The 19839-nt window shown below is 33.7% G+C and overlaps 3 protein-coding genes across 3 annotated transcripts; 2 read left to right on the top strand and 1 right to left on the bottom strand.

The window, feature by feature from the left end:
- Positions 1-3942: 3942 nt before the first annotated feature.
- LOTGIDRAFT_232570 (hypothetical protein) lies at positions 3943-4897 on the top strand (the record flags this gene model as incomplete). Its single annotated transcript, XM_009056935.1, has 3 exons — positions 3943-4012; positions 4168-4476; positions 4773-4897. 2 exons carry the CDS (start codon positions 3943-3945, stop codon positions 4473-4475), a joined length of 378 nt encoding a protein of 125 aa, XP_009055183.1. The 3' UTR covers position 4476; positions 4773-4897.
- Positions 4898-6950: 2053 nt separating this feature from the next.
- LOTGIDRAFT_232571 (hypothetical protein) lies at positions 6951-7960 on the bottom strand (the record flags this gene model as incomplete). Its single annotated transcript, XM_009056936.1, has 3 exons — positions 6951-7203; positions 7392-7700; positions 7891-7960. 2 exons carry the CDS (start codon positions 7958-7960, stop codon positions 7393-7395), a joined length of 378 nt encoding a protein of 125 aa, XP_009055184.1. The 3' UTR covers positions 6951-7203; position 7392.
- A 1578-nt stretch (positions 7961-9538) lies between these two features.
- Positions 9539-10422, top strand: LOTGIDRAFT_232572 (hypothetical protein; the record flags this gene model as incomplete). Its single annotated transcript, XM_009056937.1, has 3 exons — positions 9539-9608; positions 9763-10071; positions 10333-10422. 2 exons carry the CDS (start codon positions 9539-9541, stop codon positions 10068-10070), a joined length of 378 nt encoding a protein of 125 aa, XP_009055185.1. The 3' UTR covers position 10071; positions 10333-10422.
- Positions 10423-19839: the final 9417 nt, after the last annotated feature.

A 19839-nucleotide genomic window follows, 5' to 3' on the forward strand; every position in this document is an offset into this window, starting at 1 on the left:
AATTTCAGGATCAGAGCCTGTTAGCAGAATTCGTAACTTTTTTTTAGCTAATCAACTTTAGAAAAGGGCAATTCAACACACAATCTCTAGCTTTTAAGCAATTTTTTTACCTTTTTTATGATTTTGTATTTTTATGTTTCCAGGTTGATACAGCTGGTATTATACTGTTATTATTACTATAGACTACTAAAGTGGATGTAGGTGATAATATACAGTTATTTCATTTGTGTTAATGGAAATATTTCATTGGAATAAATAAATTATCTAATTTAAACAAAAGCATTAACTATTTTTCGTTTGGTTTGATGATCAAATGAAACTGGGAAATCACTATAAACCCTCTTCCACTTTGCCCTTCTGACCATACAAAACCACTTTCTTTGTAACATGTCTTTAAGTGGAGTACTTTCCTGAAAATGGAATGTAAAATGAAAGTAGACATCGGAAATGGAGCTACTGAAATCTCAAAACATTGTATCCATTGTATATATAGAGGCGTATCTAGAAAATGTACGCCACAGTCCCCCAGAAGCGAAAGGATTTCAGATGCATTTTGAGCATTTCGATGGCATAATTTTTATTTCAAAATAAGGCGCGCCTAAATTCGCTACTGTGTATACAGATTCACATAACCCATAGATAAACTTTATTGAGTATTTGTCACAGCTGTTTATTTAACACTATTTAACAATAAGAGTAAGAACGAGCAATGAGGTGTGACGGTTTACTTTGAAGATCTATTCAGGCGTAGCGGGGCTGAAGTAAACTTATATCAAGATGATATGTCATAATGTTCGTCCTGTGTTGAAAATAGATCTGGACCCATTGTACCCAGAAAGACAACTTAAAGTAGTAACACGAATTCAACTTGTCCACCAGAGATCAACAGAGTTCATGTACAACTCGAAATGTCGGAGATGATGTCACTACCAATAGAAGCGCAACAATCTGTGATGTCTTGTTAGGATACATATGCTATTCAGCTCAGAGCAACTCAGTTGACATTATTATTAATACTTTATGTTGGTATTTCACCCTTGAGGTGATTAAACACAATAAAACTGAATTGTGGGATGTGTGATCCAACTGTAAGATCTGAAAAGGAAGTAGATGCCTGTGATATTTTCGCAACTCTGCACAAACTAGATAAAAATGGATGCGTGTCTTACTGTATGGTCCAATATAACCCCATTATATCTATTGTTGAGAGACTTACATATTGGAATCTTAAATCACTAACGTACAGGAGGCTCGCGATCTGTGTGAATATGACCGACTTGAATGCAGTGAGCCAATATACACAGTCCGTAAGTTAACCGAGATCGGAGCCAAGCAAGGGCTTCTACATTACACTCCACAGCTGCAAATATTCCAAATCTAAGCACAAACATAGATACTGAAATCTTTTACATATAGATTGCGATTTGTCGATTCCGTTGCACCAATTTAGTGTATATCGTGATCGTTTAATCACATCATTTAATAAATAGGTGAGACACTGGCTCACTGTATCCAAATTGCTTTGTATGTGAATTTTAACCTATCAAAACGACACTTTTCGTCCGAACTCATATAATAGTCACCAGTTCCAAAACAAAATACAGTTTGAAAATCACTTATTTTGAAACACATTCTAACGCTTCGCTTATTTGTTAAAGGTGTGAGTTCCTTCACACTACAAGCAGAGCAGCGCGGTCAGTTGTTCACATTTAGACAGAGCAGGGCGTCCTGAAATCAATCATTCTCTACGGAGGATTTCGTGCCTTTCTATGACTTTGCCAAGCTAATTGAATATTGGACAACTGCTAGCTGTTGAGTGGTAAAAAAATGCAGCCGAATCCAAACTAAATTGGTCAGGGGTGCAATATTCATTAAATAGATTGTATCATTTCGTATCGTATGTACAGGTAGATGCAAGAATACTGCGCTATTTCTTTCGTTATTCTTCAACGAAAGATTCCGATTTAAATTGTGTAGGGGGTGTTCTAATCAGATGGACTCATAAATGAGTGAGTGAATAATCATCAAAATTAATCCAAATGAAATTTGCGAGGTTGGCTATAGGTTTTGTTTGGATGGTACATTTGTACAGCATTATTTGACCTTCCATTAAAAATTTACAATAAAAATCACTAGTATTTTTTCATTCAGATAATTTATTTATTTCAATAAAATATGCCCATTCACTCATTGCACAAATGAAATAACTGTATAATATCACCTACATCCACCTTAAAATAAAAAAAAAATACACATATTATGAAGGCATACAAACAATTTTTTAGTCGGGAAAAATCAGAATGCACGCTCTGTCGTCAGGTACATATAATGGGCCGGATATGCATAGGAATATTTTTAATAGGTAATTTGGCAATTGTCTCCTTTTTGAATTTCACATCTTATAATTTTCTGAACGTTTATACTTTTCAGCGACGAATACACATGCAGTGATTAACCCTCGCTTTTGCAATCCGTGATGATTTTAATTTATAACAAGAATGAAATTATTCAAACAAATCATCACAACCCATTATGTAGGGATTCAACAAAGCTAAATATGGCGTAGCGTTATTGTTATTAAGAAAATAAACATGCTTACCTTATTTCTTGTATCCGGTCATCATACCAAGTCCACCCATCATACCAAGACCGCCCATCATACCGTAACCGCCCATCATACCTAAACCTCCCATACCCATCATGTAGGGGTTCATCATTCCCATCATACCTAAACCTCCCATACCCATCATGTAGGGGTTCATCATGCCCATCATACCTAAACCTCCCATACCCATCATGTAGGGGTTCATCATTCCTAAACCACCCATCATCAAGGGGTTACCAGCCAAGGTCATGGAGGCGAAAGCCAAACAGAGAACGACGGCAAATATCTTGTTCATTTTGATTTCTGGAAAAAAAAATTATATCTTTAAAATTGGGAAGCAAATTCATTGAAAATAAAAAATTTTGAATTTTTTTTTCTAAATAATGTTTAATGTTTTAAACTTCATAAGAATAAGATCTGAGCCCATGTAAATTCTATACGAATCTAGAGTCTTGACATAGGAGAATCTACTTACAGGTATAGCTGATGAAGCTGTGGTGTTGGTAGTTAGAAGGTTGTAAGAATTGTGATACTCTACCTTCATTAACACACCATATTTATACTCTTTAAACTCTGTTACGACATCATTTTAATATTCAAAATTTAACCTACATATCTCTACTCATTAAAATAAAACATTACATCACTAATTAATCATTTAATTTCTTCCCGATTAAGCTTGGTAAAATGCTGGTATGGTAATTGCCCATGTCCCTTGTCTATGTTATATACCTATATCAGAAATAATACATAAAACAATAATTTATTATTGTCTCTTTAACAATACGTATTACAAACATACATTTTACACATTATATTATTACAATAGACATCTTTAATAATATGTTAGTACAAAGATAAATCTTAAAACATATATTATCACATACAGATATCTTTAACAATATATCATTACATACAGACATCTTTGATAATATGTTATTTCATACAGACAACTTTTACAATATATTATGTTGTTAATGAGTTTTACACATTAATTTTTTGCTTCGGTTTGGTCTCGTGCAGTACGAGATTATTTTGTAAGGACAGTTTTTTTTTCAACAATCTACGAAAAGCCTTTTGAGGTGTACAGTGAACATTCAGATTAGTAGATTAGAGTACCAATTGTTCTTTATTTAGGAAGTTTTAATAGTCATCATCACCAAAGGGGTTACATTTAAATTGAACTAAAGTTGTGAATTATTAAATGGCAACCTTTGATCTGATTCTAATAAATAGTGATATATAATATTATATGTTAATGAGGAAGATTAATTAATTATTATCAATTTGTATTTGATGCTGTAACAGTGTTTAAAGAGTATAAATATGGTGTGTAAATGAAGGTAGAGTATCACAATTCTTACAACCTTCTAACTACCAACACCACAGCTTCATCAGCTATACCTGGTAAGTACAGAAAAACTTTGTAATGAAAAACTCATCGGTGTTAGGAATTAGAAACATTTTACTTTTCTGTACCTTATCATTTCCCGTTTTCTTAATTTTGATTTGGTGGTTGTTTATGTTTGTTTGTAATAACAAGGTTTTCTCCTTTTTTTCAGAAATCAATATGAACAAACTATTTGCCGTCGTTCTCTGTTTGGCCTTCGCCTCCATGACCTTGGCTGGTAACCCCTTGATGATGGGTGGTTTAGGAATGATGAACCCCTACATGATGGGTATGGGCGGTTTAGGTATGATGAGTATGATGAACCCCTACATGATGGGTATGGGAGGTTTAGGTATGATGGGAATGATGAACCCCTACATGATGGGTATGGGAGGTTTAGGTATGATGGGCGGTTACGGTATGATGGGCGGTCTTGGTATGATGGGTGGACTTGGTATGATGACCGGATACAAGAAATAAGGTAAGCTGATAACTTTTCGTAATACAAATTACTACTAACTGCAGAAAATTAATTTCTGATGTTGGGTATTACAGGAAAAGAGCCGACACCGGGCCGACTGGCACAGGCACAAGAATTTTTCTTACCTAGAGGAGAATGCGAACCCACGGTACCTATTCTCTACAGACTTAGCTATTCCACTGCATCTATTGCTTGAACATGGTGATGTGATGTTCATACAGATCCATGGTGTTTGTGCACGAACCAAATGCATTTTTATTTGAATCCTTTTTAATAATTTGTAATGTGTATTTCAGATGGTTACTGGTTATTGGAAAGATTTACTTTTGTTTGCTGTATCGATTGATTGAACTTATTCTATACAATATGTACGAGTAAATAATTGTTTTAAATAAATAAATAAATATATAGTTATTTTTTATATTGTCAAATGATCCGATAATGCCCCTTTGCTGCATCCGGAACATGCAATGTGCACTGGGATTTTTTTTGTCACAGCATTGACATTTGTCTTCTGTTTTTTAATTCCCAACTGTCGGAGGATTTCTACGTTCACTGCATCTGTTGTAACACGCATACCCAAACTAAATACTTGTCCCATTAGCACTCTACCCGTATCAATAACAAGTTGGAACCGAGTGACACCTATGGGTAGGACAAATGGCATACCATTACTTAATATATCATTAGCCACTGACTATTCAATTCATTTCAATAAATCCAAACCAGGTTTTAGAACTTCTGGTACAGAATATCAGTAAACATGTTTAAAAGTTTGACTAAGCGCTTAGAGTAATTGTTTTTATATAACGCGCTCTATAAATATTGTATTGTATTTATTACTTTACGGATATTTAAATTAGCGGAAGTAAGAAGTTACTATCTGAACTGAAGTACGCTTCCATTTTATATCACAAAGGTTCTAAAGGAAGGCTCTGGCGGTTTCAAGAATCTCACCAGATCCGCTGCAGTCCATACGGGCAATGCCGATAAATTTACCGACCCTCGACTATCAGATTCAATATTTTGATAAATAGTAAAGATTGGGTCGGTTGTAAGTAACAAGTTACTATTCAATAAAAGGCACCGGTAGGTAGTAAACTAAGCAAAAGAAAATAATTTTGAAGTGTAGACCTAGACCTAAAAAAATAGAAGAATAAGAGTTGACTTAATCCAGCGATTGGTCAGGTTCTCCCTGATGCAGCCAATTTCTAGCATTCGCTGGCAATCCAGTTGCTATGTCGCAACCCTAGCGAGCACAATCAAAGATGTAATGGAGAACAGTAAATCTAGTAGGTTAAATAGTGATCCATCTGCTGACATAAGCAAGTAGACGGTTGTACCTCCTTTACACTGCTAAGCACGCCTAAAAATTGAGATTGCTTGCTACCCTTGCTATTCAAGAACAGTAATGATTCCGCGTGTCTTCCAAATCGTGTCGATTGTGAACCATCTTATCTGAACCCTTTGCGATAGTTTTGTCATTGCGAAATACGATAAGATTTCAGATAAGACCAACTGTGACGCGAGATATCGCTGCAGTTTGTGTATCGTTCCACTTTAAAAATAGCACTGATTTTGTTCTTTGTACAAATAACTTTGCAACGTGAATTCTCATTCTTTTCCAAATGATTCACTGAACACAATATGCATATGTATATTATATGACTAGAATAAAAGCAAAATATGACAGCTGCCCCTTGGACTTTATTTGAAAGAAATGCTGGTAGAATCATTATTCATCATGGAATAACATGGAAATATTGTATTATGATTTCTCTGTTACATATTCAGTAGAGTAGTTTATTTTGTCTGAAATGACCAAGAAATGAAGGAGTAGAAAAGAAGCGTTAAGGATTAAGACGTCATAATATCGGGCTGTGATTACAAAACAAACCGTATTAAAATAGTGTTGATTGGCCTTTTTAAAATCATGAATAATTATTGATTACCTAACTCGGTTTACCTTCAAGAGTGAAACAAGGTAGAAACATGTTATAATTACGGATGTTTTGAAGAGGCGATGAGTACCTAAATGTTAGTTAAACGATAGTGAGAATTTTAAATGTTTTTTTTTCTTTTGAAAAACATTTTATTCTGTCGAAAATACTTCGCTTATTTGTAGAAGGTTTTTCAAATAAATTATTCATGAGTGAAGTATTCCTGAAATAGATTGTATGAAGTCGTATCGAATGCACAGCTGTCTGGTAGTTGCAAGACTGCAATATCGCCATTTCTTACGTTAAACTTCGACGGAAGATCCCGATTCAGGTTACCATTGCCATCTTTTAAATTTAGCAGGGAGTGTTCTAATTAGATGGACTTCATGAAAGAAATTTAAAGGAATACATAAAAACAAATTCTAGCATAGCTTATGAAATTTGCGAGGTTGGCTATCGGTTTCGTTTGGATGTTACAGTTTTTACAGCATTATTTGGCATGTAATATTTCCATATTAAGTAAAAAATAAGTAATACTAGTATATTTTGGGATGATTTATTTATTTCAAATTCATAAGTCTATCATACACTAATTTACATCATACAATGATTTACATCATACAATAATTTACATCATCATACAATGATTTACATCATACACTAATGTACATCATACAATAATTTACATCATACCATAATTTACATCATACCATAATTTACATCATACCATAATTTACATCATACAATTATTTACATTAAATAACTGTATAATATCAGCTGTATCAACCTGGAAATATACGAATGAAAATTATGAAGTAGGCATACAGTTTTCAGTCAGGAAATATTTCCACATCATGGGCCAAATATCAAAAGACATATTGGCTTCTACTTAAATTTTATCATCTTTATGATCATAAGAACTTTTATTCCTTTTAATGACGATGTATAAGTGAACAAGAAAATAAACATGCTTACCTTATTTCTTGTATCCGGTCATCATACCAAGTCCACCCATCATTCCAAGACCGCCCATCATACCGTAACCGCCCATCATACCTAAACCTCCCATACCCATCATGTAGGGGTTCATCATTCCCATCATACCTAAACCTCCCATACCCATCATATAGGGGTTCATCATTCCCATCATACCTAAACCTCCCATACCCATCATGTAAGGGTTCATCATTCCTATACCACCCATCATCAAGGGGTTACCAGCCAAGGTCATGGAGGCGAAGGCCAAACAGAGAACGACAGCAAAGATCTTGTTCATTTTGATTTCTGGAAAAAAAGAGAAATATTTGTTATTAAAAACATCAACAAACAACCAGAAAAAGGAAAATGAAGATAGTAAACAATAACTGGTAAAATTTAAGATTTTTTGGATGAAACTCCGTGCCCTAAATTAGAATAGGTTTTTCTAATTTCTGACACCAATGAGTGTTTCATTACTAAGTTTTTCTGTACTTACCAGGTATAGCTGATGAAGCTGTGGTGTTGGTAGTAAGAAGGTTGTAAGAATTGTGATACTCTACCTTCATTAACACACCATATTTATACTCTTTAAACTCTGTTACATCACCATTTTAATATAAAAATTCAACATACGTAACTCTGCACATTGAAATGAAACATTACAGCATTAATTAATTTGTTCCTGAATAAGCTCGATAAAATCCGTGTCCCTTGTCTATGACGCATATATTAGAAATAAGAACAATACATTTCAATTATTTCAAACAGATTTATTTAACCATACAATATTACAAACATCTTTTATAGTATGGTTATATAAACAGACATCTTTAACAATAGGTCATTACAAACAGACATCTTTAACAATAGGTCATTACAAACAGACATCTTTAACAATAGGTCATAACAAACAGACATCTTTAACAATAGGTCATTACAAACAGACATCTTAAACGATATATCATTACAAACAGACATCTTTAACAATAGGTCATTACAAACAGACATCTTTAACAATAGGTCATTACAAACAGACATCTTTAACAATAGGTCATTACAAACAGACATCTTTAACAATAGGTCATTACAAACAGACATCTTTAACAATAGGTCATTACAGACATCTTTAAAAATAGGTCATTACAAACATACATCTTTAACAATAGGTCATTACAAACAGACATCTTTAACAATAGGTCATTACAAACAGACATCTTTAACAATAGGTGATTACAAACAGACATCTTTAACAATAGGTCATTACAGACATCTTTAACAATAGGTCATTACAAACAGACATCTTTAACAATAGGTCATTACAAACAGACATCTTTAACAATAGGTCATTACAAACAGACATCTTTAACAATAGGTCATTACAAACAGACATCTTTAACAATAGGTCATTACAAACAGACATCTTTAACAAAACGTTATTTCAAACAGACATCTTTAACAATAGGTCATTACAAACAGACATCTTTAACAATAGGTCATTACAAACAGACATCTTTAACAATACGGTATGGGACACCGACAACTTTAACACTACGGTATGGTACACCGACATATTTAATAATAATATATTAGATCAAAAATGTATCTTTAGCAATATATTAATACAAACAGACTTCTTTATCAGTACAGTAGTACAAACAGACATCTGTAACAAACTGTTATTACAGACATCTTTAATAAAATGTTATATCAAAATTCGAAATTACGACTTTAACAATATATTATGCTGTATTGGCTTTTACATCATCTTTTTCAATGAAAGCGAACAAATAGATCCCCGATTATTGTTTAAGTATTTTGAAGGGTGAAGGGTGATATGTAATGTTTAGAAATCGGGGTTAAGGAATGATATATATTGCATAAATATATCCGTAAGATAATTTTTTTCAATTACTTGGTAGATGTATGCTTTGTTTAGGAAGTTTTAATTTTCTTCGTCACTAAAGGGTAATATTTGATTCGAACTAATTTGTTTATCAATGTTCGCAATATCTTTAATCTGATAACTAATAAGTGATAATATACTCGTATTAAATATCATATGTTAATGAGGAAGATTAATTAATTATTATCAATTTGTATTTGATGCTGTAACAGAGTAAAAAGAGTATAAATATGGTGTGTAAATGAAGGTAGAGTATTACAATTCTTACAACCTTCTAACTACCAACACCACAGCTTCATCAGCTATATCTGGTAAGTTAAATATCCCCTTTAATTTAAGGCACGGAGTTTCATCCAAAACATCTTAAGTTTCTTTATTTAACCAGTTACTGTTTTCCTTCCTTCATTTTCCTTTTTTTCTGGTTGTTTGTTGATGTGTCTAATAACAAGTGTTTCTCTTTTCCAGAAATTAAAATGAACAAACTTTTTGCCGTCGTTCTTTGTTTGGCCTTCGCCTCCATGACCTTGGCTGGTAATCCCTTGATGATGGGTGGTTTAGGAATGATGAACCCCTATATGATGGGTATGGGAGGTTTAGGTATGATGGGCATGATGAACCCCTACATGATGGGTATGGGAGGTTTAGGTATGATGGGAATGATGAACCCCTACATGATGGGTATGGGAGGTTTAGGTATGATGGGCGGTTATGGTATGATGGGCGGTCTTGGTATGATGGGTGGTCTTGGTATGATGACCGGATACAAGAAATAAGGTAAGCTGGTAACTTTTCGTAAAACAAATAACGCTACGCCATATTTCGCTCTGATGAACCCCTACAGGTTTGATGAACCCTATTTGATGAACAAACATCACAGATACTAAAACATGTTTTCAAGCCTCCTGATGGGGGTAGACATCTTCTGCTTAAACATAGTTGATGAGGTGTTCTTAAAGATACTTGGTGTTTGTGAACGATTAAAATGTGAATTTTCACTTGAATCATTTTTCATGATCTGTATTTGTATTTTTTCAGGTGTATACTTTCCATTGTGCAGTTATTTAATGTAACCTGTTGTATGGACTTATTTTGTTGCTATATATGAATAAATTATCAAATAAAAACAATAGTCTATTAGTTATTCTATCCTGAACAACAAGACGCGTTTCCCTACATGCTTCAACGACGAGGTTGAACCGGGTGACACCTATAAGTAGGCACAAATGGCATTCCACCATTAGTTCTTTATATGTATAGAGCCAATGACTTTACAATTTATTACATCCAAAACCGTTGGGCTTCACAAGTTCAGATACACAAAGTAGCAGTATACACGTTTCAGTGAATTGACTCTACGAACATTTCAGCGGACGAATTGGTCGAAGTGTTCTGTTTTCGATCTACACCAGACGCGATAAAATCCCCAAAATGTCACATTCACCACTACAACCACAGACTTTATAAATTCCATAACAACAGTGTAAACGATCTGCTCTTCTCAGACGCATTTTGATGGAACTATACACGAGACGTCCTAGAAACCCGGATGGAAACTAAAACATCTTCTCTGGCAGCCATCCTGTATCATTAAAATACAAGGACAGGACAAGGTGTCAAGACGCATGCGGACAAAATTGTTCTTGGTACGGATAGCATTAACTCAATTAAACTGTTCTTTAAGCTACTAATTTCTCGGAAATGTTCCGAGAAGAATTAATATTTGTAATGTAAACGAGGCTGTAAAGTCTGAATGAACCGTTTCCTATCTGAACTGAATTACAATTGATGGTATATCACTAGTGTTACACAAATATTCTAAATATCAGTCTTTGGACTTCCGGTTGCTTTCAGATTCTGTCAGTCGGAAGGTCAATCCTAAAAGCACTAAATTGACCTCATCAGACACATGCTCATTTACCTCACACAAAGTTGAATTGATGATAAAAATCAGTTCGCAAAGTATTTCTACTGGATTGCAGACAAACTTGACACATGTTCTATAACGGAAAAGTGAATCGAGTTGGTAAAGTTGTATTCTGCTGGAATAAACAATGTTTTAATCTTCTAAGCACAAAACAAAAACAATATGGATGGGTTTTTTATTTATATTTGTCGATCAAATTAGTAAATCACTTGCTGCACCGCACCACTTAGTTACAGACTGTCCATATTTCAAGTTAAAAAACTGTGAATACATGTAAATCTTATCTCTCTGTTATAGGTTCAATATTTACATGTGATAGTACTGTGAAGTCCTTAAGAGCTTGATTTCTAAATCAACTTCATCAAGATTACTTCGTTCAGATTACTTCCATACAGTAATAATGCTCGGTGTCGTCAAATCTTGGCGAATGTAGATCGTCTTTTCCATACTCTCTGCGATAGTCCTGCCATTATATAAAAGGATATACATGTACAGATTAAAAAAAACGAAAAAAAAAAACGAAATAGCATGTTAAAATGTGATACCATAGCAGTGATGCACGAGTGATCCATCTCAAGCATTCTAATATGTCACTGATATCTTGATTTTTGTACAAAAAATGCATGTTTGCACAATCGATCCATCTGATCACATTTGTATCCTAAATACAAAAAGCAACCGAATAAAACATTTTAGAGCCTCGACAATGAACCTACGCATTCGGTTGAACCTAGAACCAATAGGTCTAAACAGACAAGAAACATCTCACTATTTCAGGTCCATATTTGTTCATATTGACAGCGTTTAGAGCCCAAAGGCAATTTGTGGACTATCTGATTATTTATGCTACAAATTGTTAGGAGTTCTATCTATTTCTATCACGATCTTGTCATAGTTTTAATTCGAAGTCAAATTTAGAAGTGTATCGAAAGCGCGATGAAGCACTGACTGTCCTGATTTGTCCTCTTTGACAATACCTATCAGATAATCTCCGTTTATGAGAATATGTCAAAAATTGTGACAATCTGATTAACATGCAGCTGTTTCTTTTCTTGGTTTTATTGCAGGTTTCTATACTAGTCATCCATGAACTGGGGTGATTCTTCATTTAACTTTGTTCTGTTGAATCCAGACCTTAAAGCAAGAAACTGTGTCACAATTTATACTAACCAAGCAAAACACACAGTTAAATATGGACTAACAATACAAGATAATATTTAACAATGAATACCCCAGAAAGGAAAATATTGAAATAAAGCAATGGACTGATTGAATATTAAGTGTTCTGCATAACAATTTCGTTAGATCATGGATGGCACATCCAGATTAGCATCTAAAACGGATTGACATTCAAAGAAACCTCCTCGTTATTCCATCTGGTATTTTTGGGGTTATAATAAACATAAGTTAATCTATTGGGTAAAATATTTTTTTCAGGAAGTTTTAAAGATTACCTGTAACTCGGTAATACTTTGAAGTTATTATGATTAATAACTGATGTAATATTATACGATAATGAGGAAGATTATTTAATAATTATCAATTTGAATTGAATATTATCAAATTGTGATGTCGTAACAGAGTTTAAAGAGTATAAATATGGTGTGTTAATGAAGGTAGAGTATCACAATTCTTACAACCTTCTAACTACCAACACTACAGCTTCTTCAGCTATACCTCGTAAGTAATTTTTTTTTTCTTCAAGATTTGAATATTTTACATCGAAAATGCAAGGCATTTAATGAAAGACCTTTTTAGATTCACAATTGTTTTTAAGTTTTCAGTTTTTTTTTTTAATTCCAGATTCTAAAAATGAACAAACTATTTGCCGTCGTTCTCTGTTTGGCTTTCGCCTCCATGACCTTGGGTGGTAACCCCTTGATGATGGGTGGTTTAGGAATGATGAACCCCTACATGATGGGTATGGGCGGTTTAGGTATGATGAATCCCTACATGATGGGTATGGGAGGTTTAGGTATGATGGGAATGATGAACCCCTACATGATGGGTATGGGAGGTTTAGGTATGATGGGCGGTTACGGTATGATGGGCGGTCTTGGTATGATGGGTGGACTCGGTATGATGACCGGATACAAGAAATAAAATGGTAAGTTGACATTCTTCTCTTTATAGAAATGAAATATAACATGATAAAGGGACATTGCATGGTATGGTTGGTGGCAATAACCAAGAACAATAGAACAGGTTACATATTATTACTATAGCTGTCTTACTCTTGTCTTTAACGGATATGTGGATGATGCTTACGCAGCATTATCCTGCTAATACAACGGAATAATCATGTTCCTTAAGCACCGGTAGCATTATTTGTTACAGCATTTCTGCTTCCCTTTATCCCACCCTTAAAAGACAAGAAAATGCATGACATAAAATATATTGATTTTAATCCTATAAAATTATGTTTTTCAGGTTGATATAGCTGATATTGCACAGTTAATTATCATAGACTATTGTATTGAATAAATGAATAAATTATCGAAATAAAAGTACACTTTTGATGGCTTACCATTGGCAGATTAAGACAGAATTTCCTGGCCCAAAGCTCCCCTTTGATCTTCCTCTGTTGAAGTATTCTCGAAGTATACTTTCATTTTAGGCTTCATGGTTATCTGCACATTGGAGGGTTTAACGATAACTAATATGGCCTATCTGGACCACATTAGCGAGTAAGCACGAGTAAGCGTTTAGTTGTTAGATTCGCTAATAATATCGAACACGTGCATTCTATAATTTGATAACAGTTTACAAGTAATTATTAATACAAAATAATCTGACTCGTGCTGGAGAAGAATGCACGTGCTTTTTGATATTGATAAATATTCTATATATATATTATTATTGGTAATTAAAGGTGATAGAGAACTTTACACGTGCGTTACTGATAATTATTAAACAATATATTCTCTACCGACATCTTAATAATTAGTGTAAAACATGAAATTGGATCTGTCCACCACTAATGGTCAGTACTCATCAATTATCTGTAATTAATGACACAGGAGTTATCGTTCTTGGCCAGATGGCGCTCAACTTTTATCAAATGACTTTTCTCGAATCTCAGCATGACCTTTCTATTGAATAAAGAGCAGCTTCAGAACAATCCTCCAATTTTTGAAGTACGGAGAATTAATAATGTACTGGTAATTGTCTGTATATGACATTATAGTCAGAAACTTGATGATCTAGAGAAAATATGATTCAATATGACGTAGATACCAACATTTACGGCATCGTGCACTCAGCAGAGACTAATAATGTTGAAATTTAATGGGGTTTCTTCTTTCGAGTCTATTCCTCATAATTTCTTATCAGATTTTCATCATGCATAATAGACACATAACTTTTCTAGGCTATTAAACCGTTTTGAATGAAACATCTCCATTCATCCGACTCCAATTCCACTACTTAAAAATAAAAATGTTCTGAACATGGTTGTGAAAATATTCCCATGCTCTATGTCGCCTTAAGATAAAACAATCATTCAAGCCGAGAGGTAGCATCATGCATAATTATCCAAACCATATAACCATGTAACATAAAAAAAAAACTCTTCTTGATAAAAAAAGAAAATGATTACATGACCTAAGATCAAATTTAATTTCTACTCAATTACCATCAGACAACCGTCGTCTAGAAGTAACGGTGACGAAATGTCTGCTAATTGATGTCTAAAAACTTTAATTTCACAATTTCTGCCGTATTAGATAAATTGATATTGTTGATGTGCATTGCTGGAAGCGACATGAAGACGTTGATGAGTTTTGTTAATGACATAAGAGACCTTATCATCTCTAGTCTAGATCAACTAGCAAATTTTTCCACTGTTTGTTAATTTGATTACTTGATAAAAGAGACTACGCTGCCAATTGCTCTGTTTGTTATCATTTTTAATTTATCTGCTACATTAAAAAATTAATCTAAAAACACTCCAACAGTTAACGAAGATATTTATCAAGTCATTTCCTTCAAGGAATATCAGATATCAAAGCAGATAAATTAATTTGTCACAAAAACATAAACAATGACGTTAGAAAAATTACATTTGCCACTTTGAGACATTGGTTAAGTTCGTTTCATGTAAAAAATGGGCGAAGTTCGGTCCCTCTGGTGTGATTGACCAAACCAAGATGGCGAGTTGATGTTAAGCAATGATTAATCAGTGGAATTGGAGAGTCTCTGTGGTCATCTCGTCGAAACAAACCTCGAAACAATTCAATCAGTCAAAATCTCAGAGTGAGAAAAAATGCATTTATTTTGCAAGTTTCTGAAAGGCCATCAATCAGTAACTTTGTTCATTTATTGCTCACAATGTGCATTGTTTTCCAGAAAGGCAAGAAAAGGTTGTCAGTTCGGAAAACGACGTGTATATTTTTCCTTATAAGTCCATTCGATGGTTATTGTTTAATGGCTCTGGTTATAGCACTACTAAGAGGACATACCCAGAAACAACCCAAAGTATACAGGATTCATGCTTCATGAGTCCTTTTCTACCCAGTGTACCCAGTTGATATCATCATCAAAGTATTTTCCTATTAATTTATGGCATTGAATATACACTTCTAAAATTGGTATGCAATCAATTTCATGTACATGTATATAATAAATTCCATATTGTTCAGTATTGTTCAATGGTAGGCCATAGAGAAAGGATAGACTGAAACATAAATATGAAGGTAGTTATTTTCTTTTACCTTTCATCTATCAATATACGTTATAAGAAGCCAGTAGGGAATTGTGATGCAGTGTGCTTTTATCACTTGCAGTTGTTAATGTTATAGAAATAGATATTTACATTGTTTCAATGATTATACTATAGAAATACAGCTGATGTCATCTCATTGGAATCTCAGTTCAACAATATGACGTTCAGCCCAAGAATACTTTCAGTTGTTACTGCAAGGCACGAACCAAATTGTATGTGTCACCAAAATAACACGCCATGGGTTATTGATGGTATCAATATCATTACCTATACGGATAATGCAAATAGACATAGAATATATTCTGATTGATTTAAGTTGACTGTTCAGTTGAATCTTTATATAAGCTTGGTAATAACTGTACTTTGTAACACAGATAATGCATGACTAATCATAAATAAATTTCTTTCTAACGTGTTGATATAATTAAAATAATGACCAAACCAATTGTTTTTGTGTAGACCTTTTATTGTACAGATTTTGAATAAAAAAAAAAAATACCAACAGCTGAAATTCAGCTCTTTCAGCTGGAGTAGCAATAAAGACTACCATGAAAAACGGACCAAGACTAAAGACAGAGCTTTTGATCTATAAAATACGAAATCTTCCGAGTTCCTTTTCAAAACTAATTAAAGTACACAAAAGGCAAAAATATATTTGTGCATATGACGCAAGAAAAATTCTTCATTAAATTGACATTCCTGAAAGATTGTTAAAAAATAGGCCACATTCCAGATTACACACGCTTTAATTTCCTACAATGGTAGCTCAATTTAAACTCTTATCCTCCGGGGCTTGTAAATTATGTAACAGTATCAGAATAAAAGAAAAAAATCATTACTTTCGGTTCAAGTTTACTATTACTTTATAGCCGACGTCTGCCATCGATCAGTTTTGGCGCGAATTTGTTCCATCTGACTTGATTCTATTAGAATGTGTTGTCAAGGAGTCGCGCGCTCAATTGAGTGTTGCTAGACCTTATCAGTAACATTCTCATTATATCTCGATTAACCAGATTCAAAAAGATAAAATGATACGAGCACGGTTCAACAGCATTCACAGTCTGGTGATTAAGGATTTTCATAGGCCTCTTATCAGAGTCTTTGATTAAGGTTCTCTGTAACTAATTGAAATGAAAACAAAAACGTACACTTTGATCAAAGCAAAAACAGTGTTCAACTAAAAAGGAAGCACTACAAAGGTTATTTTGGACATATACTCGAAAGGTGAATTTAAATGTAGTTTAACATCTTAGTTTTCCGCTTTCCTCATATAAGTACGGTCTAGAATAGGGCCTAAGGCTTATTTTGTCAGAAGACTTGCAATAGCTTTTCTTTTCGTGTGATTTTTAACGACCAAAGTCATAGTCCGCTTTAATTGTCACATCAGAACCACTTTTTCTTCGGAAAATGAACAAGATAACAGCATTAAATTAAAAAAAACTAGGCATAGCAGAGACACGGAATACAAATTTTACAAGTTTCCCATACTGGGGCAGACATAAAATGTAGCAATGTTACAGATAAGATAAGGCATGGTGATTTGCCAGGTAAATAGTCTATTTTGTGCCAATTCACTGTGTAATAATACAACAAATATAGATATAAAGGTGTACAGTAATAATAAGAACTGTCAAAATCATAATCTATCATGTTATTTATAGTGTTTTATCAGTTTCACAACAGGTGGATATGAAACCTATTTGATATATGTGGCAAAGTTCTTTTACCTGTAACATAGAAGATACTCGAGAATCAGCCCTCTGTTGCATGGACTTGGTCAGCGTAAATTATTGTTAATATTTCTAAATCATAATATTTTGACAATCAAAATCCTGATAATCATTCAGAGCTAACTTCATATTCAGTAATAACATTCTCTTCGTATAAAGGAAGGCCTTACAGTTTACTATCAAAGTATTAACAATTTTATTTCCTGCATATATCTTTACGAGCAGAAGATCCAAAGGATGTAAATTCATGCAATATGCTCAGAAATTGGACTTGAGTTTCCGAACTCTCAGCAGTATAAGCCAGTGGTTTGTTTTTCGGACTATTAAACCATCTGGTATTAACAGCTGATGACCCAGTTTAATTTTTTAATAATATTGGTTGTTTATCTTGTTATTACGTCTACTGAGTTAAAACTTAATCTGTATTACAGCTGGTCGTATTCTTCAAGAAATTGTTTCTTGTAATGTTAGCATATTTTTGTCCTGTGTATCGTTTAATGAAAGTGTGTGAATAGCAAGCACTGTTACCATTGGAACGTTATTTGAATTATTACCATCAAGCGTGTATTAACCTTCAACGACACATGTTCCCTAACCAACAGAAACTTTTTAAATTTAGCATTACACAACCCATGCTACAGGTGTTTCACTTCAGATTAACGACAAAACCAAGTAAATGACATTATTCCAACTCTTTTAATGACTGTTAAAGCCTGTCTTCAAAATAAAACTTCCTAACAACCGAGGTTAAAAGGATCCCTTATTGATTCCTGGTCAAACCTCTTGGCATTGGTCTTTCCCGATTATCCGTACCCATTTACAGCTGGGTCAACTGAACGGTTGTGCTGCAACCTGTCCATAAAATGAAACCTAAACTTCTTGTTTGGTATACTGAAACTGTTTGTATTATGGAGGTCGTCTTTTAATAGTAACCTCTGCTACAATTTTAGCTGGTTGTCAGGAATGGTCAGCAATTTTGATAAGAACACAGTAGATCGAACATTAACCTTGACACAAATCTCTTCTCTAACATTATTTATTTTGTGGTAAATCTTTCTAATATCTGCGGATAACGATCTCTAGGCACCCGGTTTCAAGTACCTGTCGTTATGATTCATCTGACTTATAACAACAGTCAATCACCAGAGCACTTGAGTTTAGATTAAAGTCTACTAGAAATTTAAAATCTGATAAGGTACCTACATGGTTTTTATGATGTTTAGATAAAGAGAAGATCTACTTTTTATATTTAAAGTTATTTTACTTCAAACAAAAAGTGTCTTTCAAGACAAAGTGTGCTTGCTTTTAAACAATTAAATAAGTAGAAAATGATATCATATCATCAGAGATTATTCGTTTGGTCTCGCGATTGAAAATAAGACACAAAGAAAATTTGCTTCTCTTTAATGTTTATCATGAGCTCATTACCGATGCCAATATAATGATTCGCACTATCTTCAATTATTTCTGTATCCATCACATAGTTGCAGAATATACCATTATGCATTTGACGGGAACCATAAAAATATCACTATGCGAGCAAGAACTGGTACTTTTCCGTAATGGAATTTTTGGGACCTTTTATCATATATACTACACCTACTTATTAAACTTATACCCATTTGAATTCGAATTACCAATGTTGATTCTCCGGAGAAGATGTCTAGGTGACAACCCAGTCTAAAAATGGCATTCGGTAATTCTTTCTTCACTATACCCCTACTCGCCTCGGCACTGATCCTACTGAGTTCTATATGATATTGAACACGACCATGTATCTTTAACCACCTAGTTCCAATGTTATGACTGTTAGAATTGTTGATATGACTCACCTGTAATTATGTAAGAAAACAGGTAAGGAGAGGTGAAGAGAGACTGTGAGAACGTGGGGTGGGGATCATTTCACCTGTCAGGTAAACATTACCCAGATAACACACCTGGTATAATTTACCTGTTTTAAGATCACAGAGCCACCGATTCAAAGTTAAACACATTAATTTTTAAAGGGTGATTGTTGCTCAAGATAAAACTATTCTTAAGCAATGATTTTTTAATGATTAGCTTTCTTGTACTAAACATCAGGATATATGGAATATATTCTTAAAGATTAATTCATGGATCTATTCTAAGGCAATTTTTCTTAAAGGGACATTCCGATTTGTTTG

The sequence above is a fragment of the Lottia gigantea genome (genome assembly GCF_000327385.1).
Source record: "Lottia gigantea unplaced genomic scaffold LOTGIsca_29, whole genome shotgun sequence".
Classification (NCBI taxonomy): domain Eukaryota; kingdom Metazoa; phylum Mollusca; class Gastropoda; family Lottiidae; genus Lottia; species Lottia gigantea.